Below are 26,999 nucleotides of genomic sequence, written 5' to 3' on the forward strand. Positions count from 1 at the left end.
TTCTTTCTTCACTGTTTCATTTCAGTGAATTCAGTGTGTGCAATTCAAGCACTCATGTACATAGACACACATTTCCATGATGCTAAAAAGATAAGAAAGGAAGTGCCATCCAATGTTATTTTTCACACAGAAGCAGCTGATCTCTGTCCATACTCACCTACTGGCCCAGGTGGTCCAGGCAGGCCAGGATTACCTGGAGGGCCCTCAATACCTTTGGGTCCTGGAATTCCTGGAGTTCCTGTAAGTACATTTCAACCAAATAATGAACAAAACTGAACTTCTCAGCAGATCTTGAAGCGCTACAATCTGAGATGCCCTGAGTAAGAGATGAGCTAATTCTACCAAGATAATGTATTTATGCTCATTTTGCAGATTTACAGCTGGTCAGGGAGATGAATTATAAAGCAAAGGATGTACAGGAAGCAAACACTGGTGCAATTGCCCTTCCTGCTCTTCTCAAATAATTGAGTGCTCATGGGCCAAAGCCACAGCAACTCTGGCAGTCTGCTAGAAAGTTACCACTTTACAGACAGATGTTTCTGCTTGACAACAAATTGGCAGAATTATGAACTAGGATTGAAGAGTCCTTCCCCAATCCTCTCTTCCTTTCCTGAAAAAAGAACTTAATAAAAATGGTCTTGGAGTTTACAGGGGATTCTCACCCCTACAGCATGAGCTGAGTGGGAGGTAGGAAAAACACCTGAGCTTGTCAAGGCAGTACCTCAATCCAAGTTGTGGCTGTTCAGACTTTTAGGCATGAAACAGAGGGTAAAAATGTCAGGTTCATGGTCAGGTTTTGTTTTCTTCTAAGCTTCCTGCTGTCACGACCACAGTTGTAAATTCCCTGATTTTCTACATCGAAGCAGCTCAAGCATATTTGTAAAACAGCCTTCAGTGCTCTAAATGCAGCTGAGCTAAAATTTTTGTTTAAATTTTGAATGAAAAAACGATGTACATCTGTGAACAACTCCTATTAATATTTTTTTAAAGGACAAATTGCAAAACCCAATTTAAATATATTTCATATAATTCTTCAATTTTTGGACAACAAATGCTATGAAAAAACAGTGCTAAGTCTCCCAGGGTGGCACTTTTTAATTGATTAAAAATAAAAAATATGGATACTTTATTTTGGACCCAAATATTTGTGTGTTAGAGGAGGTAAGTCAGAAGAGATGTATTCCCACACTTCTGCAGTGACAATTCCAACAGCACAAAGCTTAGAAGCAGAAGACTGTCAGAAACTCTGAGAAGTTGGAGTCTCCCCAAGTTACCCACTGGGTTTAGCTCTTCATACCAATTTTAGCAAGAGAGGAAATAAAAAAAAAAAAGGTCTGTTGAGAATTACCTGGGAATCCAGGAAGGCCTGGTTCTCCTTTTGCACCTGGACTGCCTGAAAATCCAGGCAAACCAGGATTTCCAGCTGCACCTTTAGGGCCTGGGCTACCTGGGTATCCAGGCAAGCCAAGATCTCCCTAGAGAACATTAAGCAGAAACAAGAACCCAGACTTTTTAAGACAGGAAAGCTTTTACTGTATGTTCCCCATCCAAAGTCACAAGTATATTTTGTTTCTCTCCCACATCCAGTTAATGTGAATCATCTCAACACAAAATTAAGCAAAAAGAGCAATAGTAAAGACTTGAACAGTTTCCCTCTATAATTTTGTGTACAGTATCAGTTCTCTCTCAGAACTGGCTGACATTAAAGAAAAAAAAAGTATCTTCCTTTCTTCCAGCAGGATCAGAGATTTTTACCCCATGATAATGCAGAATAAAAAAAGAAACCAGAGCAGCTTTAATCATGCAATGTTTCTGCTAAGTTAATTGTGCACAAAATCAATTGCAAAGCATCAGTGAAGACTGTTGGACATTCTAAAGAGCTTTTTGTCCCTTTTTTGTGGGTGGCAGAAAGGATGATACAGATCAATCTTAATTCCAACACTTTATACAGACTTTAAAATTTTAAGCAGCAGTAACCATGCTATATTATTAGTAATTTGTTCTTAAATGCACATCCTAATTTTTTAGGAATTAACTACATAATTAGACAGGGGGCAATGATATTAATTGTAGAAATCCCTACAAAAGTGTCACAGTGAAGATTAGACCACGAGTAAACCCAATTGAAAAGTCTGATAAACAATCTTCTGCTTTAACTTAATTAAGTTATATATAAATATTTTCACCTTTAAAATGAGAAATTTTTATCTCACCTGAAAAGCCAAACCTGCTTGTTACTAATATATTGATATACATATTTACAGTTAGGCATAATATATATTAAGGAATATTTGGGGGGGGGGGGGGGGGAAATCAACATAAAATCTAATTTCCTGATGGAATTTTCAATTGAAGAATTTTGTAAAGGTACCTTTGGTCCAGGGGGACCAGGAATGCCAATGCCTGAAAGCCCAGGGTCACCTTTCTCCCCTTTCAGTCCAGGAAATCCTGCAGGCCCAGGCTGCCCTGGACGTCCTGCTGTTCCTTGGCTGCCTTTGAGCCCAGGTGGACCTGTCCAAATGAGAAAATGAAATTTTAAATGTCATTTAATTTTTAACTTTTATTTTAAATTATTTAAAAAAAAATTAAAAATTAAAATTAAAAAATAAAATAAAACAAAATATATTTAAAATATTGAATACCAATAGAATAGAACTAAAATAAAATTGGAATAAAATACAAATAAAATAAAAATTAACTAAAAGGATTTTTTTTAAAAAAAAGTATAAATTGAAAATATAAATAAAAATTCTGCAGTAATTTACAAAAATCAGCACCCTAACTAGAAAGGCCTAATAATTTGACTAGCTGGCCTTGAATACATGACTTTTTTTTTTTTTTACTTTTAGAACCAAACTAAAACAATTACTTAAAAATCTCAATTATGCATATAGGGCTTTATGCAATCCTCACCTTTATTGCTATTATATATATTTATAAAATTATATATTATTGCAAAAAAAAAAATAAAATATATATATATATAATCAGACACAAGCAGAGTCACCTCTGGAGTATATCAAAGGCCAAAATGGCCCAAATGAAGTAAAATTCAGCCACAGACACTGACCTGGAAGGCCCATCTCTCCCATAGCTCCTTTTAACCCTGGAGGTCCTATTGGTCCTGGCTGCCCAGGAAGCCCCATGTCTCCCTTGATGCCTAGGAAAGGTGTGATTGAGTTAATTAATGGCAATAATTACAGGTTTCTGATATCCATGCATTCTCATATGAACATGTTTATTATGTGATGACAAGCAATGGATTTAGAGAGGCTTTAGGTCTTGTACTGCTCCTACTTGCTTTTCCACACTTATTTGTAGTAAAATATTCAACACCTTCAGTTTGTTGCAGGCCATGATTTGATCAGGGCCACTGCTTATTTGTTTTGAAGATTATTTTAATGAACTGGGTCAAATCTCAGTCCAGGATTTAGTCACCATCTGAAAGGACTCAGCACTGGTGTGACACAGTCTCTCACGAGCTCCTCTGCAGAATGAACACATTATCTCTTTCTTGTGTGCAACAAGTGTTCTATTACAGAATTAAACGCAACCCACAATGTCCCAACTAGTCCTGGATGGTTTACAGTATTCCTCAAACCCAACAAAAAGTTAGAGCAAGGCCTATATCAGACCCAGTGAGCAATAAATTCATAAATTGTTACAGCTGTAGGGAGAAGTGGCGCAAAACAGAGTTGGTTTTCTTGGTCCTTGCAATTCTTTAAAGCAAATATTTGATACTCAGAGCCTTTGCAATACATTCGTTTAGCCCTTTTCAAAATATAATGCTTAGCAATATAGGACCTAAACATATGAAATTAAAGTTCTATTGGCAGATTCTGCACTCACATTGCTTCCCCAAGTACTATTCCAGTCATCCTAAAAGACACCTTAATCTTCAATGGGATCAGTTTAAACCTGCTCTTGGGTCTGTTTGAAGGAAAGAGCTTCAAGCATGTGTTTGGATAATGACTTTCAATGTCCCAAAAATGTGCTGCACTTTTAAGTGAAAATCCCTAAGGTTAGTTTGGCTATAAGTGGATTAACATCCCAACTCCATGTGGTAAAAACACATGCAAAGCTTTATCAGCAAAGCTGAGGCCTTGTTTTACTGACCTGGCAATCCTGGCACACCTGGAGGGCCACTGAGTCCTGGTGGGCCTGGGTCACCTGGGAGACCCTGATAACCTTTCTGGCCAGATAAACCAGGAATACCTCAAGGGAAAAAGACATTTTATTATTATTACTGTCACTATCACTACTACTGTATGTTTTCTTTTACCTTAAGAGATCAGATGTAGCTATCGATGAATAAAAAACCCAAATGGAGATTTTTTTTTTTAAGAAAATATAATTCCTCCTAGTTTAGCAAAGAAAAGGATGACAGAACATAAAATATTTGTTCTGGAAAATTTAAAATTACTACAGCACAGGAACAATATAAGTAAGTAGAGAAAAAAGTAGCTTCATTACTAATGCCAATATATTTCTTTCAAAGGGCTGTCTTCTGGATGAGCAGACTCCATTCTAACCTCTGCATTCACCCAGATTATTTATATACAAGTTAGATTACATTGCTACACCAAAATCACTTTGGGACTAATACATAATAAATATTAACACAGGTATTTTAGCAAATTTTTACAAATTCTATGTGGCTGTTATCCCATAAGAACTTTATGTTGCCCTACTGACATAGTTAAACCTGCATCTAAAGAAAAAGAAAAATAAGTGTCTTAGGATCCTATCTAGGCTTGCAAGAAGTTAATAGAATAGGTAAATTAGCACAATAATGGCTAGGACAACATAGGGAAAATCATTCTGGCTCTCTCTAGGGTAGAATGATTTTCACTCTTCTCAAGACTAAATGAGAGTTCAAAGGAGACTCAGAACCCTTGGTAGGGGAGGAGGGGGAAGCCAGCAAGAGTGAGAGAACACAGACTTGAGAAAGAGTTCCAGGCTGCCAACTTCCCAAGCAGAAACACACAGAGATGACATTTAGCTCACAGGTGGCACAGGGACACTCAAAGGGGGAACACAGAGGTGGTGCATGAGCAGGTGACCTGAGCAATTTCATCCTACATGGCCAAGAGCCAAAGGCCTTTGGGGCAGCAGGAATGCAGCCAGCACAGCAGCTATGGCAGCTCTCTCATGCTTGGGAATAACTGCTAGAAGACTGAATTGTGATCCTGCTGAAGGCACCTTAGTGCTGGTACAAAACTGCCACGTGCCAAATAATAGTAACAGCTAACGAGCGAGGACTCTGTAAACTAACCATAAAGAGAAACTTGGTCACAAAATCCCTTTAAAAAAGAGCCTGAATACAACACCCTTAATCCACATCTATATTCCAAGTGAATTTTTTTCTGTCAGAATGAATGAACAGATGCAGTCACAGCTCAGTACAATGTGTAGAGGACAAAGCACTCCCCATATCCACACACAAAGCTCTGTACCTGGCACTCCAGGCTCCCCTTTTTCTCCTTTTGCTCCTAGGTGTTTGGGATCAAGTGTTCCAGGTGGACCTGGCAGACCTGCTTCACCTTTGGTGCCTTTCTGCCCCACTGGTCCAGGAGGCCCTGGTGGACCAGGTAATCCACTATTACCTACAGCAGGTACAGCCAACAAAAGGAAAAGAAAAAAAATAAAAATCCTTAAGGTAGGCTAATGGATTTGTCATTTTTCTTACGTAGGCATTGCATGATTTATTCATGAAGTTGGAATTCATCCAATGATCAGGCAGTTCAGGGAAGGTGCTCCACAGCATGTTTAGCCTGGAACAAAGCTGAGTGAATGGAGTTTGGGAGTTCCCACCACGCTGTGCCACCAGCACAGAGGGGTCACATCAGCTACAGCAGCTTTGGATCCAGAGCCTCCTTGTTCTGGAGAGGTGGATCAGGTTTTCTCCTACCAAACTCGATCAAAGTTTATTTCCAGCAAGGGGCTTGGGAAATTGCAGAGAAAAGAGACACTGTGATACCTGTACAGCTAATTCTTGATGACTCCATATCCCTAAGCTACTGATTTTCTTCTTTCTGCTGTTTTAAGCAGACTTCAAAACACTTCAGAAATATTGCCCTACTTCAATGCCATCAAGCCAAAGGAAATGTTCCTAAAATAGCTAACAATTCATGACATCAACTAAACAGTGACTGAATGCTATGGCTTAAAAATGCAAAGCAATTCTGAATATCAGCACTGTCACAAGAAGTAACTTAGGCAAGTCCCAGAAATTAAAACCTAGATGTCAGTATTACAAAACCTCTTTCAACTCAGGACAGTGAAACCAGCATTCTGCAGCCCCTTCAGGGGTGAATAAAACAAACATTACCTTTCAAGCCAGGCAGGCCATTTCTTCCAGGGGTTCCTGGAGGTCCTGGAGGACCAGGAGCTCCCATGACACCCATCTCACCCTTGGCACCTAAAAGCATTGAACCACATTGTCATTCTGAACACAAACTCAAAACCTATCAGGCATCTTTAATTTGCTTCTCTGGATCCCTGTGGTATTTATTAACCAGTACACGCTTGTTTTAAGGGAATTACAAGCACTCATGTATTGTATAAATTAAAATCAGATGAAATGACACTTGAAAATTGTGGCAATTTTTCCAGTCAGGTCCTGAGGAAAAAATTTGCTCTGCTATGCTAGAAACATGTTTATGTCTCCAGGAGGTTTAGTTCCCTGGTTTGAAACACAAATACTAGTTGGAACAAACTTGAATTTAGTGAAAGGCAAGAAGACAATTAAGTATACACTAATTCCAGAATTCTAGAGTTGCTCCCTCTATCCAAAAGATTCCCAAAATTAATTTTCAATATTTCTATTCCTAAGGGCAAAACAGACTAGCTTAACTGAACAGTCTAACACTTAGAATAAGGAAATTAGTACTTAAAACTAAGGACCACTTATCATGATTTTCTTTAAACAAATTTTATTCTTAATTATAGCAGTGACTAGAAAAAATACAAAATAAATTAGAGAAGTATCATAACAATGATGATCAAAGCCACATCAGAAAGTTATGAAAAAGAATAAAAATTCCATATTTAAATATGAAAGATTTAAATCAAGTTACAGGGAGGACTCAAAAGGTAACAAAGACTTCAATGCAACAAATTTTGTTACAATGCTTTAAAAAAAAAAAGTATGAGATGTAATATATCCAACTTTAAACAGGTAAAGGGCATTAAGCTGGCATGGCCAAGAATAAAGAGCTACCACCTGTAACTGCAGTTTGGTCTTTCTGCACAGGTAAAATTCATGAACTTACCTGGAAATCCAGGTATTCCATCCCTGCCAGGTGGCCCAGGTGAGCCCTGAGGCCCTGGGAGTCCAGGGGGTCCTGGATATCCTGGAGCTCCTTGGTCACCTGGAGGACCAGGGATGTCGAAGCCTGGAGGACCTGGATCCCCCTTCTCCCCTGGAATGCCTTGCAGCCCTAGGGAATGGTGTTCAGACAAAAGCTTTTAGCAAAAAGTCACGCAAGGCTGAGCTCTGTGTGTCTTGGTACAGAACTGCAGGAACAGTTTGAGTTGCAATGCGTTCCTAACACTGATGAAAACTCTGCAATTCTTCTAAAACCATTTATTTTTTAATGACTTCCAAGTGTTAGGAGGCCACATTCTCCTGAAGAGAAACATGACTCAAAATTTATTAAAATGTAGCAAATGAAATTCAAATAAATCTCAAAAGCAAAATAACTCTCTTCAACAACACTTTAAGTCTGATTACTGAAAGAAAAAGTCAAATTTATTAGACTAGTTTGTATTTTATAATTAGGTATTTAGATTCACATATTTCTATGAATTATTCCATTTTTCTACATTCTAAGATAACATCAGCTGAGTATTTTTGAAGGTTAGCAGAATTCTGCACTGCATTTCCCCTGAATGAAAAGTTGTAATTGTCAAAATATGCTTATGATTATTCAATGTTCATGGCACTGAGCTCAAGGTACTGCTGAAAGAAGCAGGTGGCTCATTTCCCTCCAGTGCACAGTGTCAGTGAAGATGCTCACTCTGGAACTGTAGCTGACCAAAAAGGAGAATTCATAAATCTCAAGTTATGAAAAGGCTTTGGTAAAGAAACCACAGTACCTGGGGGACCTGAGGTTCAAAAGCCAACGAGTTAGAGCTCATCAGGAAGTTGAGACAGGTAGCAGTAAGCAGTTGTAATAGTCATTAAGTTAGGAAACAAAATAAAGCACATATAGATTAGAACAAAGACCAAAAAAAGAAAAATCTATCTAAAGTTACTGAAAACAGATCTAAATACAACGAATTCAATGCTAATGCAGCTAAGAGAAATTAGATTGCAAGGAAACTTGGATATCTTTTTCAAAGTGCAACCACAAACACTGAGATACTTTCAAATATTGATAGCAGATTTTAAAAATAATTTTTCCCCCTCTCTTCTTGTCTGGAATTCTCTACAAAAGTGAGGGACAAGTTTTTTCTGATATGCTTCTTACAAAACTCATTTCTAGATACTGGCTTAGACCCCTTCTGAACACCAGAGTTCACCCTATCAATCAGTTTCTCATTGATTGGCCCCACATTCTGTTAAATTCCTCCAAACAGGGACTTTCAAAAGATGTTCTTTCCTTATTACACAGAAAAGCTTTCAGTATTTCCCCACGTTCTTTTAGTTCTGTTGTGTAAGTGTACATTGTCACACCCACAGATGTGACAACGTGGCGTGCAATGGTCTGAGATAATTGCCACCATCACACCAAAAGCTCATCAATAACTCCAATTACTCCAGTCTGTAATGGTGACCCCATTCTCAGCTGCAGGAAGAAGCTTAGGAGTGGTATCATCAGGTGTTCTTTGCACTCTGAAAAGGCAGATTGAATTTTCTTGATGGCATAAGCTGTAGACTTCAATTTATTTAATTCCAAGCATGTTCCTCCCTCTGGCAGCAGCTTATCACTGTTTTAAACTATGGTGACATCTGTCTGGAGTGGTTATTTTGCAGAGAAAAAACCAGTACCAGGTGAGGGGACAGGGGATACACATCCTCTGTGTTCAAGGGCTTTCTATCAGCAACTACAAAAAAATGAGAGCATAGTATATAGGACAAACTCCAGATCTAGAATGGTAAAGATATTTTTTTCAAAGAGAAATTAATTTCAATCTAATTTCTGGTCTCAAAAATGTAGCCACAGCATAATTAGAACAATACAGACAACACAGTAAATTCTGAAGTAATTTGTTACATATTCAAAAAAGGAAAAATATTGAGCTATTGCAAACTATTTGAATAAATGGTGGTGCAGAGAAAGCAAATTCTGAATGGGGACTCGATTCCAAGAATTTTCCAAATTACCTGAAAAACAGAGTCCCAGAAATTTTCCCCTAATGCTGCATAAAGAAACAGAATCAAAACAGCCTAGTAAAATCACAAGGGGTGGGAAAAGGGAATGTAATTCTGCACAAAGAGACAGAGCAGTGCCAAGGAAGAGAAGGATTTCTCAAGCAGGACCTTGCAGCATGCACCAGATTTCAGAGCCCCATGCTGTTAATAGCCACACTGTTTGGTCAGTACAGACATGAAGAGTGAAAACAGAGGATTTCAAATCCATCAGCTCCAGTAATCACTGTGCGTTTGTCAATATTGGTATTTTGCAGAATAAATCGGCGATCACATGAAATCAAACCTCTGGCTGGCACCAGAGATGTTACAGGAAGACAAAAGAACATGCATTGGATGGAACACTCAAACCCACACTAATCCATCCTCCCCTCACCCCAAAACCAGGCCTGTGCTGCCCCTTCTGTTTCAGTTTAGCCTCCAGGGCAGCTCAGGAGCCACGGCTGCCCCAGGGAACCCGTGTGCCTTGTCCCATGCCCTGCTGTCCCCAGCTCTGGGCACATCCCAGGCTGGCTGCTGCCCTGAGCACACACTGCTTGCCCCACTCAGGAGGAACAGATTTAACCACAACCCACATTACACATGTGAGCAGAATTCAAGCTCCATGGGTCCGTTTACTCAAGTCTTGTCTACTTGTTCATTTCCTGTCTACCTTCAAAAGTTCAGTACCTTGCTGAACCTCAGCTCACAGTTCATAAATATCTGAATAAGACCAACCAATCCATGATTCATGGTCTTAGAGCTGGCCATGACTTTGTCAGCATGCACTGCAGACAATGCCAAGCTCAGTTTGTGCTGACACACAAACACATTCAAACAGTGCAGCTCACAGACATGCAACACAAGCATCCTACAGGCATGGCAGGAACTGGGTGGGTTTGGAAGGGCTTTGGTGCAAGCCATGCTGAGGACCACAGAAAATGTTCTAACTGTGGTGACTGCCGCATATTGGCAACATCAAGGGTTGGCGCACAGCAAGCCCCATTCGCTGAATGAAAGGAAAAGGAATTTCCCTGAACAAACTTGATGGATAGAATGATGTACATGCATGCACATGTATTCTTCTGTGCAGAGATGGAACAAGTTCATATCATCACCAGTCATTTTAGACAAAAGGCAAACAAACTCCCTTCAGAGACATAATTATCACTGTCCACTGCCTAGCTGGACCTTCAGCATCTTGTATACCTGTTTGCATATGGCAGAAATAACCTCTGGGAACCATGCCTGCAAGTTTTACCTGGGGGGCCAACAGGACCTGGAGGTCCTGGAGATCCAGGAGGACCTTGACCACCAATGCCAGGGATGCCTGGTGGGCCTGGAAGTCCTGGTGGTCCACTTGGTCCAGGGTCACCTAAAAGAACATTGTTTAATCAAATACTGAACTCATTTCAGAGACATTTGCTCTCAGAGAGGAGCTCCTGCGCATTGTACTTGAAATCTCAAGAATGAAACAGGGGAGAATTCTCAATACCTTTGGGCCCTGGGGTTCCATCAAAGCCTGCCCTGCCTGGGAGACCAGGGTTTCCTGGGAAGCCAGGATCACCTTTAGGTCCTTGAACTCCTTTTAAGCCTGGGGGTCCTGGGGGCCCAGGTGGTCCTGGAACTCCAAATCCACGGTCTCCCTATAACAAATTAAAAAAAAAAAAAATTAAAAGGGGATTTTCTAAGTTTACCCTCTTCTAAAAATGTTAAAAGTAACTAATTAAAAATGGCCACTATCTTAGAGTTCAATTCCTATTTTACCACCCTCACTCAAAATGTCAAGTACACTATTTTCCTTTCCCACCATCAAAAGCTGAGAACGAGAGGTGAAATCCTCCTCACCATCTTCCCAGTGACACAGAAAAAACCTCTGAGGGAAGTTTTATGGTAAACACAAGCACAGACCTTCTGTCCTGGGAAACCAGGTGGTCCAGGAGGTCCATCCAGACCAGGGCGACCTGGAGTTCCTGGAGCTCCGGGAGGGCCTGGAGTCCCTGGGAAACCTACACATGACAGCAAGATTAGGGCAGCAGAAAGGACACCTGAGAGCATTAGAACTCCTCCAGACATGCCTCAAGGCCAGGAGAAGAGGGTCTGTGCTAGCCCAAGCATACTTGAAGGGACACCCATTCAGCTGAGAGAACTTCTGAGCATTCAGTCTTTGCCACACAGGGTCTCTGTGGGACTCTCAGAGGGGGCACTCCCTGTGCCATGAGCTTTTATGAAAATCACAAGCAGTTCACATCAGAAACATTAACATCTTGAGGCAGCATTTGGAGATCATTCATTGATTCGAGCTCATTTCCCAAAGTTTTACCCACTTTTAAGTTGCTGGTTTACTGAAGAATGTAAGTTACTGAGAAGGAGCAGGACAGTGAGCAGAGTAATAGGAGCTCAGCAGTTTTTTCTCCTGAAACTGTTACAAAGAAGTATAGCTTTAGGACAAATATTTTTTTAAGGATCCTAGAGACAGAAGTCAGCTCACTAGTAAAAAGTGAGGAGACACTACCCCTTTATATCCCTTCTTCCAGGCAGTACAATACAGGAGTATGGCAGTAACATACCCTTTGGGCCTGGGGGACCTGGAAGTCCAATGCCAGGGATTCCTGGCTCTCCCTTGGCACCTGGGATGCCAGGTAAACCACGCTGGCCTGGCTGACCAGGATCTCCTGTAAAAAGGACAATATCAACATAGCTATCCAGAATCAGAATAAAGAGCTCTTGGAATTCCCTGGGTATCTAGCTGCTGCTGCTTTACCTGGAAGACCTGGATCACCATTTCTTCCTGGAGGACCAGGGGGACCAGGAACTCCTGGTTCTGTAATGGTCTGGCCAGGTTCACCTTTCGGACCTAAAACCAAAAAGAAGAAATACGAATCACTCAGTAGGAGCTGCTTTTCTGTTTTCCTTTTAGCAGAAAAAGATGCCAGTCCTATCCCAAGCTTACAAAGAACTGACACCAGCAATTCTTTATTCAATAGGTTCTGCAGTCCCAAGCCTCACATAGCACTGAAAGCACTCAGAAGCCCTGTTCAATGTTCGGACAGTTTTTATACACTGTTATTTTTTAATAGCTCCATCCCAGGTACCATCATGTGGGGAGTATTTTCCATAACCGACACCAGCACAACTGGATTAGGATCTGTGTAGCTGACAAGAAAGTAACAAAAGCAAACTTGTTCAAAGCAACCCCTTTTTCCCAAACCTGTTGTAGCTGCAGTATGGCCAAGCACACAAGGGTGGTTACAAGGCATTTGCACTGCAGTGAGGAAGGAGAAGCTTCCCTGGAGGTCAGAGCAGAAGGTGAGGCACGTGCCTAAAGTGACATGGCACAAATGCTGTGGTTCTGTGAGGACCCTTAGTGAGGGAGCTCACAAACAGCAGGCTGTACAAAGCCTCAAGGAAAAGTTAAAGAGCAGCATTATGTGCTGAGAACTACCTGGAGCAAAGGGGCAAAGCTTGACTCTGCAGCACTTGCTGAACAGCACACAGAGACAAACTCACCTGGAACACCAGGAGGCCCTGGACGGCCAGAGACACCTTGGATGCCCTTTTCCCCAGGTAAGCCTTGTGGACCAAAACCAGGAGGTCCAGGAAGTCCTTTTTCTCCAGGAAGACCTGGTATCCCTGGGTCACCTGGAATACCCATTTCTCCTTTGAATGCAACACTGCCCTGAAAATAGAAAGTATGATGGGAAAGATCATGTATTTACTATCAAAAAGAGTGAAGTATTTAATTGCTTCTTCTTCCAAACTCTCTAGCAGTTTCCATCCTTCCAGCTCTCCTTAGCTGCCTACACCTTGCTAACAAATAGAGTAGGACTAAACCTGGACACTTAGATCCTCCCAGTACACAGGTGAAATGCAGACAGTGGCAGAAGGGACCCTCTGACACTGTCCAAGAGGAGCCTTGGCTTATTTCTAGAGCACTGGCAGATTCAGGAGGTGCCTCAGTGTCTCATCACTGGGTTGGCATTTACTGAGAATTCCTGCCTTCTCACATGCAGAGAAAGTGCATTTGTGCCAGTTCTCTTATCTGCACTATGTCCAATGCATGCAGGACATCCCAAAACATCCATCCAGTCAAACACAGCCTAAAATGGAACTCACAGGTTCCCCCTTAGGGCCAGGCAAACCTGGCAGTCCATCTCGTCCAGGGGTGCCATCTATGCCAGGGAGACCTGGGGGTCCTGGGAGGCCAGGGTCTCCTTTGTCACCTTTCATTCTTGGGGAAGCCAAGACATCCCCTGGGTCTCCTTTAGGACCAGGTCTGCCAGGAGCACCTGGGGTGCCTGGGAAGCCCTGAGGGAAGAAAAAAAACAAAGAAAGAAAGAAGGTATTAAATTTTTCTTTCATTCCGTCTCTGAGTATGGAACAAAATCATGCATTCAAGGTAATTATGGACAAAAAAATACACATTAGACAATAAATTAAATCTATTGTTTACAGATCTACCTATAATGCAAGACAAATGAGACACTTTTCCCCACCAGAACATAACACCACCACTTACTGGTGGCCCTACAAGGCCAGTTAATCCAGGAAGCCCCTTTTCACCTTTTGGTCCAGGAAAACCAGGAGAACCTGAATAGTGCAGAAAAACATAAAAACACAAATATGGGGAGGCTGCAAGATCATGCATGCTGTTTCACTGATAATAGCCAAGTTGTTTTAAAACCAGACAAAGTTTACTGTGGGAGGTTTTGGGGTTTTTTGAGAGCTTCATTTTATTAGAGCAGAAACAAATTTGTAACTCTAAGTGGAATCAATAGCATCAAAAAACATCAGGCTTTTAAAAAGCTGCAGCATCCCCATTATTGCAGGAATAGCCGTAGTAGAAGTTATTTTTTTCCTCTCAGTTAAATCTACAGCAGACCCTAAACCTTCAATATGTAGAATAGGTTATTTAATCAAGTCCCATCATCAATCTACAGTTTGACACACCTTTAAGTTGTGGTATACTCCTATAAATAGGCTGACTGATCAGATAAATTCATACAACACACATCTCTAAAATTTCCACACCCATGTCCATGTACTAATAGGAGAAATCATTAAATGCAGATAGAATTAAAGAAACATGATTACACCAATTAATCTGTGTTTTCTGTGTAGAGTGGTAGGGAGAAACATCCAAACCAAAGACTGACCAAAGATTGGTCCTTCTCTGTATAGTTAAATTTGGCACAAAAAGTCATGTTTACAGAACCAAGGATGTCCAATCCTTCAGGTTCAAAAGATGCCTTGAGAAGGTGAGGAACCCACCAGTCCCATGCAAGGCTGTCTTTGAACAGAGAAATATTTTTCAAAGACTATATTTTCAGGGAATGAGTGTTGGTTTTCCATGTGCCCATCTTATTTCTTTCCAGCCACACAAAATACAACACGGACCAACTCTGCACTGGAGCTGACAAATGCACATTTGAACATGTTCACGATACACAGGTATATTGTTACCATTGTACAGGGAGACCCTGATAGAAAAGTGACTTCATGGAACAAATGCAGCAAACTGGTGAGAGCTCCAGCCCTACCTGGACTACCCGGAGGTCCTGGTGGGCCCCTCTCCCCAGGAGGACCAGTCACTCCAGTTCCTATGCAGTTGAAGCAAGTGTCTCCCCGGTCACCTAAAGAGATTTGCATTGAAAAAGTGTACTTGAGGATCAGGTTTTAGAAAATATTAAAAGAATTCAGCACAACAGCAGCTGTTTGTTTGCTACTGATGTATATAATGCAAGGTCCAAAGCGACTACTTCAAATAATTATTGCTTAAATATTAGAAGCTTCCTCCCCCCCTCCCCACCCCAGCCCCAAGTTAAACTGAAGCTTTTTGGTGGCTAGGAGTCAGACAACCAAGATCAGATATGATTAGAATGTATTTATGACAGTGCAAAATAATTAAAACAAAAACAGAGCTTTTAAAAATAGAAAATGAAACCTTGGGCTTCTTTTTCTCACAAAGAGTGTCCACTTTTAAAGTAGGTACTTGACACTTCTAACTACAACTCTAAACCACATATATCAAAATCCCAAACTTAATTAAACTCCAAGAGTGCAAAATAAGTACTGGGAATGTTTCATTGATTTGAAAATAGGCTAAAAGTATTTAATTAGAAAAAAAAGATTGGTTTCAAGAAACTTAGGAATTTCCTTCATATACAGACTTAAGTGACATTCATCAGTGAAACATTTGAGCATTTCATTTAGGTTAATTAGTTAATCCTTACAATCTCCATGAGAAAAAATATTTCTCTTTGAAGTGAGTACAAAATTAAGTGAGATGTCTAAAGTCATTTATGATGTCCATGGTTGGGCGAGGAAAAGATTCTCACTTACCCGTATCAGCATCCTCATTGCAAGGTTGTCTTTTTGGAAACAAGGATATATATTAAATATGACTTTCTTTTGCTTAGCAAACAAACAAACCCACTGCAGACTGACCAACTCAAATTACGAGTCTTGCATTTATAATTTTAATGCTGGTTTCCATAAAAAATGTCAGATTTATTCATGAACTAGAAAACATTTTCACAGACTTGGCCAATGCTGTTACAAAGCACCCAGTTTCCATCTGCCTGGGAAATACTCATAAAGCTCAAGTTCCATTTTACTTTATTCAAGAGCCATGCAGGACATTGGGTGTCCCCTCAGTCACTCAGACCCCTGTGCTTTAATATCAGGTGAAGAGTATCCTGCACTCAAAGCAAACAGCTTTCTTACTCAGAGACATAAGACATCTGCACTCAGCCCTACTGGGAAGGGGCACTGTAAATCATTGTTTAATGCAGGCTTTACGTTTTTTATCAAGCTTCAAAAAAAAAAAAAGGAGAAAAATAGAAAATATAGCCATGATACTGCACCTTTTTGGCCTCGCTCCCCTGTAAAACCTTGTTGTCCTGGAATTCCTGGAGGGCCTGGTGGCCCTTGCTCACATAACCCTTCACCTAAGGAAAATCAGGAGAGGTTTAACTATCTGTGTTAGACTGACAGCAGCACCAAATATGTGTGTTCAGTACAAAAATGCATTTGTGTGGATATTCTAATACACCACCCTAATCACAGACCAAACATTTTGGCAATTCAGACAGGACTGCTGGTGAAAACCCACACGTGTAATTAAATCTCAAAAGGAAACAGTGATATTACACAACAACCATCAGTTCTTTACAACCTCAACCATCTCCCACTGCTTCCCACAGCCTACACACTCCCATCTCCACACTTCATTCTGATATTCAGCCTCATATCATAAAGACATACCTATGATTCATCATCAGAGCAAAGGCATTGCAGATGCCAATGCCATCTAGACACTAAATTCCTCCCTGAACCATTCTAGCCCCTCTCCACTACAGCTTTCCAGTTCTTATATTCCATCTGCCATTCCCTACTCTCCTTATACCAAAGAAGAGCTAAGTGTTTTCATCTAAAGTGTCCCTCCAAAGCTAATTTCATGTGGTCTACACACTGGAATATTTATGAAATGAAACTGGAATTCTGTGAAAAGTTACACCTTTGACCCTCCTGCTATCAAAACCCTTAGTAGGGAACAAATTCTGTACCTGTCCTTAGACAGGTACATCTCCTACAGATGTCTTGATTAGCAATGGGAGCAGCCTGGAGAATATGCACAGGAATAAAATCTCACAGACCTCAGCTGCTGATGAACGACATCTTTGGAGGTGGAATTAAAAAAACCCAAACAAACCAACCACAGGAACACAAACCTAAACAAATGTCAAAGCTGTTTAGTCTCTCCTACTTGCTGTTTATGTGATCATCACTTACCAGGAGCAACAGATGGTGCAGGTGGCCCTGGGGGACCCGGTGGTCCTGGTGGTCCTTGTGGTCCCTCAGCTCCTGGTTGCCCAGGAATAGAAACCCCAGGTAAACCTGGGTCTCCTTTCTGTCCTCTCTCCCCAGGTAAGCCAGGTGGGCCAGGAGGTCCAACAGTAGTGATCCCTAAGGTGGGAAGGACTTAGTTCCTTGCCAGCTGAATGGTTTACATCACATTTTGTGAGGATGACAATGACATGCATTTCACATTTTCAGAGATATTTCTTTGAAAAATTGACCTGAGACTCTACAACTAAATTTATCATGGGGAAAGAAAAAAAAAAAAAAGAAACAAAACCCAGGACAATGAAAGAAGTATTGCTGAGAAAAAAGAACATATATAAGCTGTAACATCAGAACAATAATGTTCCTCTCTGTGCATGTATAATGCATATACAGGTGTCACTGCTCACTCAGATCATCTCCTAACAGACTTGTACACAAAACTCTGTGTAATGCAATGGAGAACATATATCAGAGATAAGTGGTATGAGATAGACTACCCCAAGGAGCACTAAGCTAGTATCTGATTAGCATCCTCAGCTCACCACAGCAAGGGCAAGGAATGTTCAGGATTCCTCACATTATCCCCAGAAGTTCAAGATCACCCTTCAAGCTCCAAGGCAGCTCTAAACATTCTGTCTTCTGTTACAAGGAGTGCGTAAAGACTGTGAAACCAAATACCCCATCACACCCTGGAGCATACAACTTCATTTAAAGCTTGCACTCCTACCTGGAGATCCCGGCAGGCCAGGTGGGCCTGGCCTACCAGAGAATCCACGGTCCCCTTTGGCTCCTGGAAGTCCTGGCAATCCTTTGCTACCTTTTGGTCCCACTGTTGCATCAATGCCTGGTCTTGGAACGACCTGTAAATGTTTCATGCTCATGTGAAATTACTTGCCAAGAAAAGAGTAATTGGAATCATAAAGAGATGTGAGGGAGGGAAAGTTCAACATACTTTGAACCTTATGCCAATGACAGGATGCTTTCCCCACTCCACTGAATTACCAGGGAAAATTCCAGTAAAGAGCACTCCCCAATAGGAAGCTGTTTGCCTGCCAAGCCAACATATTACAACAGGCTTCAGTGAGGCTGACTCAGTCCTGCTGGTCTGAGGTTATAGCCCAGCCTGTGTTTGTGACCTAGCAAACCCCAGAGCACAGAATTGATCTTGAAAGAAGGAAATTACTGTTCCTGTTAGTGCATATATGAAAAGTTTTCTGGTGCTCTTGGTGTTGTACTCAGAGATAGGACTCTCAGTCAGCCAAAACTACAATGAAACAACACTGTCAACCAAAAGCAGGGAAAAAAAAAAAAAAAAAGAGAGAGAGATCTGCAACTTACAAATCCAGGAGGACCAGGGGGACCCATGTCACCTTTTTCACCCTACCAATGACATTAAGAAAATTTCAGATACTGTGCAGCAGTACATAAACAAATTATTGCAAATATTCCTCAACACTGTAATAGCACAGGCAATACAATTATTACTCAGGCAGAACTGAACTCAGTGAAGGCAAATTTTCCATCTATTAGAGCAATATTGACAAAAACCCTGGCATACCTTTTCTCCATCTCTTCCTGGAGCACCATTTATTCCTGGCCCACCAGGTAAACCCTTCAAGAAAGGGGAAACATAATCACACTCAGATCATCTCCATATCAAAAGAAAAGCTTATTAAGAGTCTGCTTAGATTAAAAACATATGAATTACTCACATCCCTACCAGGCTGACCAGGTTCTCCATCTTTGCCAGGCTTTCCCTTCAAAGACAAATATGCATTGAAATAAAATGCTTCAGTGGTAAAGAGTCCTTATGGAAATTATGTTACTTGTTTCCCATTTTTCAATTATCCAAACTCTATCTAGAATGCAGTCCTTGGAATAACACATCAAAGACATCAATCATAACCAATGGAGTCACCTAAACAGAGGTTTCCATTTTGAAAACCAGAGCACAAAAAACCAGTCTCAGAGAAATGCTGGGTAAATCCAACACAAAATGATCTCCAGTTAAGAACTGCTGATTCACTGGGTTTACTATTCCCTTTATTATAGCATTAGAGAAATTCTTTATTGGAAGAACAAATGCCAACTTCCTGAATAGTAGAACACAATATTTAAGTAGGAAATTAGTACAATGTGACCAGTGAAACTAAATCAACCTTTGTGTTTGAATTTTAAATCTCCCTTAAATCAACATAATTTTCTCATTAGTATAATGAAACTCTCAAAACTAAGGCTTTAAGATTTCCTGTCAATGTGCAGAACTATCTGTTTGAATACGTAGACTGACATTTTTAGGAGTATATCTGAAATGTCTTTGAGCCTCACAGAATCATATGGAGCCCTAAAATGCAACTTTAAAGTAACTTAATAGCAAAACTGCACTTCAAGTATTCAGTGTGCCCAGATCCAGAGTAATAAAACCAAACAAAAATATTGGTAAACAAGCTTTTGGCAAAAGGCATCTGACACATCCCCTCAGGACTTTTATCCTTTCAGATCTTTGCAAATTTATGTGGTTCCCATTTACTTTTGCAGAGAGAAGCAACAACTCCAAACCCACTCAAAATATAATGAGACTTTTGGCTTGGTAAATCTGCTTTTTATGTTCTTTAAAAGAGACAAGTCAAAACCCTTCTATAAATCTCAACAACTAAGAAGGATTTTATATGGAGTATGAAACATTTGTTTCCACTGTACTTATTTCCTATGGAAATTGGAAAACCTACTACCAGCATGTTTCTAGACCCTGTTTATATATTGTCCAATTAACCTGAGCTGAACTCACATCTTGGTTTTTAAAGGAGCCCATTCTGTTGATGAAACAATGCATTTAGAAGCTGTGGAAGTGAAGATGCTGAATGTTTTGAGGTGGTTACAGCCTCTTTTCTTTACTGGTCCAGCCCATATAATTTTTATCCTATTTCTTAGCACTTCATGGTTTTCTTCATAGCTTTTCTGAGCTGTGATATCCAAGTAGGTTTAAATTCCAGGATTGATTTGAGTCTGGTCAGGAACACAGTGACTCTTGCTATCCCTAGATAAAGCTATCCTGCCTTGTGCCCTCCCCACACAGCACATAAATTGAGGCAGTCCCTTGGGAATGACAAACAGATTACTTTTGGCCTCCACAGCATTCAGAGACCTGGTTTTGTGACTCACCCACACACGCAAATCCACCAAGAATGAGTTTACATGGACCAGCTTTTATATATATTTATATACACACCCCCCCAATCTCATGCTGCTCGGCAACCCAACACACAGCAAACTGAATGAAGACCCTTTGTAAAAGGAAACAGAAAACTGCTGCTCCACACAAGCAGTCCAACAACTTGGAGGGTTTTCACTCATTAACTAGATAACAGAATTTAAACTATTTTCTCCTGCTCCCCCCAAACTGAGATCTGCATGCAGATAATTCTGTCAGAAAGCACTGAGAGAGCCAGAGCTAGAAGCTGTCGTGACCCCTGTGCGTCATCTATGAGTTGCCAGGTTACAAGGAGGAAAAAAATGTAGACTCTTACCCATAAGCTGATGGCCCCACCTGAATTCAACATTTGCTTAATTGGCAAAGATAACACTGAATGGAAAGATAAATGTTTGGTTAAACAGACTACTTACTCTTTTGCCTGGTTCTCCTTGCTCACCTTTTTCACCTTTTACACCACCGGGAAGACCCTGGACACACAAACGTCATCTTAAACTGAGCCCACAAGGCAGAATAGAATGAAGTTACAGTTCTGATACAGATTAAAAGAAATAAAAAATAGAACTAAGAGTTCTACTCACAGGAGGGCCTGGTGGCCCAGGAAGTCCTGGTGGGCCTGGATCACCTGGAATACCCTGTCAAGCATGGGCAGAGAAAAAGAGGATTAAAGTCTCCATCACTCCCCTAGCAGCTCAGCTGACTTTTTTTTTTCCTTAAATAGAATATTTTTGCTGTTATTTAGATGCTAAGTTATAAAGGATCATATTTATTCTTTGTGTGGAATGTCAAGTGCATCTATAAATTTTATTAACTGCTCATCCTGTTTATTTAGATGATTCACTCCACTAAAAACACAATTGCCTCCTACATAAACTGCAGCAGCTGGTTTGGGGGCCTGCAGGCACTATCCAATAGTAAAGAGAAGATAAAAGGAATAAAGAACAAACAAATGCCACATCCTGCTGCAATTATAGGAGCAACAATCATTAGATTACTGGTAATTGCTGAAATTGAGAGGCCATCAGGATCAAAGTGTGTTTGTCAAAAAGGTGTCACAGGATCATGGTGTTAAAAAGTTCTCATTGCTATTTCAACTCTTCTATTACCCAGGGTGGTATTTGAGACTATCACAAAAGCTTCAAGGAAAATGTGACATGCAGGGACCCATGATCCTGCTGCTTTTGCTCAGACTGTCTGTGGCACCCAGAATTAAACAGTACAGCAGAATGTTCCCCAGTAAAAGAGAAAAAAAGTAATAACTTTAAAAATTCTAACTCTCCCAATGACCTTCTGGCATTTATGGGCAAGGAGGGATCCATACAAATCAAACCAGTGTTTTGAGCTTACTTGTAACAATATGACTGATATTTACTTTTGAGATGCCAGAAACAGGGAAAGCACTTTATTCAGACCACAAGGAATAAAGATCTTGGGGCATCACTAATAACAAAAAAAAGAAGAAATTGAATTAAAATTTTTGAAAGACTTCTTCACAATGGATGACACAGCTGGTTAATTAGTGGGAATCTGAATCCCCAGACTGCTTTGAAAATTGCAGTTCTGGGTGTTCCAAGGGATGGGAGTATTTTAACTGCTTTTAATGTTACTGTGAACTGCCTTTAAAAGAGTTTCTTTAGACCAGTTATTTTACTAAGGGAAGTAACAACTAATATGACTGGCATGCTTTCTGTTAAAGGAAAAGTACTCAGGCCTGGAATATTCAGTACTCTGAGAAAAAAAAAATAGAACCTCTGCAGTAAGCAGGGTGTGAGCATATGTGAGCCAAAGCAACAGAGGCTGCAGGCTGATCACACACTCACTGCAGATGGGTGAAGTGTCCCACTCACCTGATCTCCTTTCTGAAACTCAATGTCATTTGGTCTTTTCTGTTCTCCAATCTGTCCTGGTGGCCCTGGAGGCCCCTGAAGACCTTGTTCACCCTAATGTGTGGGAAGATGCAGTTAGCTACAGGCAGAAGAAGCAAAAATGGCAAGCATAAGGACTTTGAAAAGTAATAAGTAAAAAATATCAGTATGATCACCTACTCACTTTTTCACCTTTAGGTCCTTGGAAATTCAAACCCATATTACCCTGCAAAAAGTACAACTCATCAGCCCCTGGAAGTCACAAAAAGAAAGAGAAAGAAAAGTCCAGCACCATCAACATGAGAGAGACAATACCTTGGGTCCTGGCAGCCCTGGTGGACCAGGAGGTCCCTATCAAAAAAGGAAACCAAAAAAACAAGTCACTTAAAGGCACTTTATAAACCCCTGTAGGAAAAAACCCCACCCACAACAATGTCACAGCATTGATTCCTGTGAATTATCTCCATGCTGACAAGGTACCTTCCCTGCCTTTGAAAACTCATGCTATTCAACTTCACAAATATGTAAGAAACTAGTTTTTCCCTTAAATAAGAGCACAAAATGAAATTAAATAGTCAGGTATTAAACATCATAGTCTAAATAAGCTAAATCTTGTCTCATGTTTCACACAAGTAAGAGGTTTGCACAACGATTTCAGCACAATTTAAAACAAAAAGATGCCTGGGGACAGGTTGTTTCAGAAGTATCTTGTTTAAAGGTGCACAGTAACAGCTGCAGGCTGGACTGAATGCAGGGGTGCTGCTGTCCTCATACCAAATCCTGATTACCATGATCTCTGCACTTTGCTGACCTGCCTCTGAGAACCCAAAACGAAGCAGTAACTGTCCCATTTAAGGCTTGATGAGCACCAGGTTAAAGAAACTCACCGTCAGACCTGGGGGCCCTGGAGGGCCAACTGGACCTGGGATTCCCACGGAGCCAGGTGGGCCCTGTTGAGGAAGGGGAGGAGGCCATGAGAGGCACCTTTTTATGAAAAAAACCAACCCAGTGAGAGCTGTAAGCTCAAATAACCCCAACAGCTGGCATCCCATACATGTCAAATCAACGTAGCTGACCACTAAGCCACCCATCTGTGCTTGGGGAAAGGCCTAAAGGAGCCTCCATCGTGTTAGGAGAGCTCTGCTCCTAACATCAGTGCATCTCTTTGGCTTGGATAAGGGAATGGGTTTTTTTGTTTGCTTTGAACTACTTTTGCACTTTCTTTCCCTTCATGCACTGAACAACAAAACCACTTTGTATTTGTGATTCCTCCCAGCCAGGGACAGACAATAGGGAGGCAGAGATCAGAGGAGCAGAAATGCTAACAGGCTCAGTCTGGTCACAGAGCAGCGTGGGGCTTGCCTGTCTGTACCAGGAAACGGGAGTCTGGCTCCTGTCCAGCTCTGATAGACTCATTTTCGGCTCCCCTTGTTCTCCCACTGCAGCAGTGAATGGCTCAGTGGGGAAGCACAGGGCCTGCAGTCACTGCCTGTTTTCACAGAGCACAGACACTGTCCAGGAGGTGCAGCTTGAGGAGAACAGCTGAGGCATCGCCCTCTCCTTCCCACCACCCAAAACAGCTACAGCCAGACAGCCAGCTGTGACTGACTCAGTGAAGGAAACTCCAGAACTGATATAAAGAATGTCTAGGAAGAGGGAAGAGGAAGGGAAAGCAGGGAAGCAAATCAGTAACTGAGCACTGCTGCCTGCTAGATAGCACCTTCCTGCCCAGAGGACCTCTTTGGCTTTCTGTGGCTCACCCTGTTAAGAGCAATATGGAACCACACATTTTTCCTCAAGCCATAATTCAGAAGGACATTAAATGTGAGCCCTGCATCTCCAAGAGAACAGGAATCCCCAAGCACCAAGTTGCCAACTGTGCTGTAATAAGAGTACTTTTCATGTTATCTGTTTGGCAGAACACAGCCTAATGATACTTTATGCAACTTACAGGTATCCCTGGAAGACCTGGAAATCCTGGGTCACCTTTCTGTCCTGGCAGCAAGGATGTAATTATTTCACCTGGTTCACCCTAGAAAAAACACAGTTGATTTTAATTAACAAATTTTACAATTCCTTAGCACCATTTTGACTCCAAAGGGCACACAGTGGCTCCTAAGACTCTAAGAGATTCTGAGCTATGCCACACCCCAGCAGTACACTTTGATATAAGCACTAGATTGTCCAAGAATAGCTCTGTGTAAGAGAGATGAAGATTCTAAATGGCTAAACTAACAACTGTTAAAGGCTTTATTTTGTAAAAAGATATCAGCATTGATTCAAATTCCAAAAGATTAGGGGATTGAAACACAACTTCTTCACAAAAGAAACATTCCAGCTTCATGTGAAAGCAGTGGATAGGACACAACAGAAAAAAGGCTCATTCAGCTTTTTCCAATGTCCCAGCTCATGAGATTAGTGCTGAGCGTGCTGTTACAATAATTACGCTTTGTGGTCCATATTGAAGTCGTTTCTTACTGATTTCCGAGAATATTTTTGTTTTAAAAGTATGTGTTCTGATGAGATTGTCCTTCAATTGGATATTTGTAGACATTTTGTTAACTTCATGCCTCAACACTGACCCTTACAATCCCAAGGAAACAGCTTCAGGAAACACTCTGCTCCTTCTGGAACTGCTGACCCAAAGAAGCCACTACAGAATTTGCAGTGAGCTGCACTGGAACACCAGGAATGTCACTCCAGGTCCCAGGGGATGCACAGAGTCTTGCATGAAACAAGCAGGTTACTCACCCATGGCTGGCAAGTACCTGGAAGTGAGAGTATAGCACACTCACCTTCATACCTGGCAGACCAGGGGGTCCCTTTGTTTAAAAGAAACAAACAAAAAAAAGGAAGATCAATAGAAATAAATCATTGGTATGTTGTTTGCAAACCATTAATTAGATCAATGCCATGAGGGAAACATTAAAGACAGAAACTTATAACAATAAATGGGACAGGGGAAAATTTTTTTAGGAACTTGAGAATCAAATGGAAAAGTCAGAGAAAAACTTTCACAGTTAATGTTGAGCATTAGAAGAATTATATTTCTCTTTCTAAGCAATTTCTTTCTATATGGCCTCCTATTATCCATCCTGTTTGTACATTGGTTCTGACAGTCACTTTGCTGTACATCCTTGTGCTTTATACTGAAAACACCCTCCCCAGGTCTTTTTTTCTGACCCATTAATCATCAGTAATACTCTTTAGATCTACAAGATGTCAGTATCGAGGTCTTCTTCCTTCTCTGGCACATATGCATGTATTTGTATTTTTCTGCAGGTGGTAAAGCATCTCAGCATGTGAGAATTCAAAGGGGGTTTTAAGCTTTAACACAGCATGCAGCAGGAAAACTCACTTTCACTGGACATTTAAAATGCTCTAATTAAATACTAAAAAAAAAAATCCTATTTATTAAAAGAAAAACTGCAGAAAGAGGCTGATATTTATCTTATTTTTCACAGTAGAAGCCTTTCAGTGGATTACAAGATTGGGAAATCTCTACTTACAGGAGGCCCTTGTAAACCAGGAAAACCTGGACTGCCTGGGAATCCACGCTCTCCCTTAGGGATGAAGAAAATTATTAGCCAAATCCAAACCAAAACATAACAGAAACCAGATAAACAAATTTTGATTCAAAAGTCTAGTGTAATTGTTAGCTTATGACTCCAGAATAGAAAATTGTATTGGAATGAAATAGAATAACCCCTTAGTTAATTCACACAACTGATGGAAACAAACTTCCACAGTCAGGTGTTTCTGCGTCCTTCCAGGCAAAGTATTACATCACAGAGATGGAAAAATTCATGGAATGTTACAGAAGATTAACTTCTCTTCTGGGAAAGCCCCAATGTGAAGCTATGTAGAATGTCAGAATAAAATTACAATGAATGAATTAAACCTGTGTCCTCCAACAAGGACACTGAATCAGTATTTCCAATATAATATTAAAAACTAATATTTAAAACCTCTCACTGTTAAGTAATGAGTTTTTCTTGGTAGCAAGAGTCTGCTTCAATGAGGAGACACCTCATGAGATGCAGTGCAATGAGGAGCATCTGAGCTAATTATCAGACACACCTCTCAGCTGTAATTTACACAAGTAAGGATTAGAACACAGAGTTTGATCTCGACTGCAGAGCCCACAATGTTGTGTCTTGGTGCTGGCAATTGCTGGCAAAACTTGTGCTGTAAGTAGCAGCCCATGACCCCTTCTCTCAAATGAGCTGAATTATCTTGGAATTACCTTCACAACTCAGTAACAGCAAGTACTGTTGCACACAACAGACGAAACCTACTGGCTACGCAGGAGAACAAGAGCTCTTTACCACATTATTGTTGCATTAAGATTTTTTTTAAGGAATTCCACCTTTGTTCCATTGCATCCTGGGATACCCTGAGGTCCTGGTGGCCCATCTTGTCCTGGCAATCCCTTTGAAGTGGAAAAGAGGGAAGAAAAGTTAGATTGCAGGATGCTCTTCTGGGCTTGAAAGACAAAAAAGAAGAGATTCGTATCTGTACAGCCCATTCCTACTCACAGGGAGTCCTGGTGTTCCTGGAAACCCGGGAAGCCCTGGCGGTCCCTGGAAGGAAATTAATCATGTGTTTGAAACAGTGTGGTATAAATGGGTGTGCAAAAGGATTTACCAGCATTTCATTAAATGTAACTTATTTGTGCAGATGTGAGTAAAGACAGGCAAATATCTGAAATCACCTCCTT

The 26,999-nt window shown here is 40.8% G+C and overlaps 1 protein-coding gene and 1 long non-coding RNA gene across 2 annotated transcripts in view; one reads left to right on the forward strand and one right to left on the reverse strand.

The window, feature by feature from the left end:
* COL4A5 (collagen type IV alpha 5 chain) overlaps positions 1-26,999 on the reverse strand; it is a 68,233-nt gene that overhangs the window by 16,452 nt on the left and 24,782 nt on the right. Inside the window, exons 5-38 of the mRNA XM_066334102.1 lie at positions 26,818-26,862; positions 26,649-26,711; positions 25,789-25,842; positions 25,075-25,101; positions 24,231-24,311; positions 23,167-23,229; positions 22,595-22,630; positions 22,464-22,505; positions 22,262-22,354; positions 20,996-21,049; positions 20,828-20,884; positions 18,916-18,960; positions 18,762-18,815; positions 18,542-18,583; positions 17,931-18,063; positions 17,150-17,323; positions 16,222-16,305; positions 14,896-14,988; positions 13,875-13,945; positions 13,472-13,663; positions 12,866-13,034; positions 12,120-12,212; positions 11,926-12,030; positions 11,267-11,364; positions 10,851-11,001; positions 10,617-10,730; positions 7,275-7,442; positions 6,332-6,421; positions 5,457-5,606; positions 4,117-4,215; positions 3,071-3,160; positions 2,372-2,511; positions 1,349-1,475; positions 158-238 (exon numbers count right to left, since the gene is read on the reverse strand). Coding sequence (XP_066190199.1) covers positions 158-238; positions 1,349-1,475; positions 2,372-2,511; positions 3,071-3,160; positions 4,117-4,215; positions 5,457-5,606; positions 6,332-6,421; positions 7,275-7,442; positions 10,617-10,730; positions 10,851-11,001; positions 11,267-11,364; positions 11,926-12,030; positions 12,120-12,212; positions 12,866-13,034; positions 13,472-13,663; positions 13,875-13,945; positions 14,896-14,988; positions 16,222-16,305; positions 17,150-17,323; positions 17,931-18,063; positions 18,542-18,583; positions 18,762-18,815; positions 18,916-18,960; positions 20,828-20,884; positions 20,996-21,049; positions 22,262-22,354; positions 22,464-22,505; positions 22,595-22,630; positions 23,167-23,229; positions 24,231-24,311; positions 25,075-25,101; positions 25,789-25,842; positions 26,649-26,711; positions 26,818-26,862 — 3,178 coding nt within the window. The remainder of the gene's footprint in view (positions 1-157; positions 239-1,348; positions 1,476-2,371; positions 2,512-3,070; positions 3,161-4,116; positions 4,216-5,456; positions 5,607-6,331; positions 6,422-7,274; positions 7,443-10,616; positions 10,731-10,850; positions 11,002-11,266; positions 11,365-11,925; positions 12,031-12,119; positions 12,213-12,865; positions 13,035-13,471; positions 13,664-13,874; positions 13,946-14,895; positions 14,989-16,221; positions 16,306-17,149; positions 17,324-17,930; positions 18,064-18,541; positions 18,584-18,761; positions 18,816-18,915; positions 18,961-20,827; positions 20,885-20,995; positions 21,050-22,261; positions 22,355-22,463; positions 22,506-22,594; positions 22,631-23,166; positions 23,230-24,230; positions 24,312-25,074; positions 25,102-25,788; positions 25,843-26,648; positions 26,712-26,817; positions 26,863-26,999) is intronic.
* LOC136370601 (uncharacterized) lies at positions 129-1,129 on the forward strand. Its single transcript, XR_010745209.1, has 2 exons — positions 129-240; positions 373-1,129. It is a non-coding gene; the product is annotated as an uncharacterized lncRNA (long non-coding RNA).

Source organism: Sylvia atricapilla, chromosome 21 (assembly GCF_009819655.1).
Source record: "Sylvia atricapilla isolate bSylAtr1 chromosome 21, bSylAtr1.pri, whole genome shotgun sequence".
Classification (NCBI taxonomy): Eukaryota; Metazoa; Chordata; class Aves; order Passeriformes; family Sylviidae; genus Sylvia; species Sylvia atricapilla.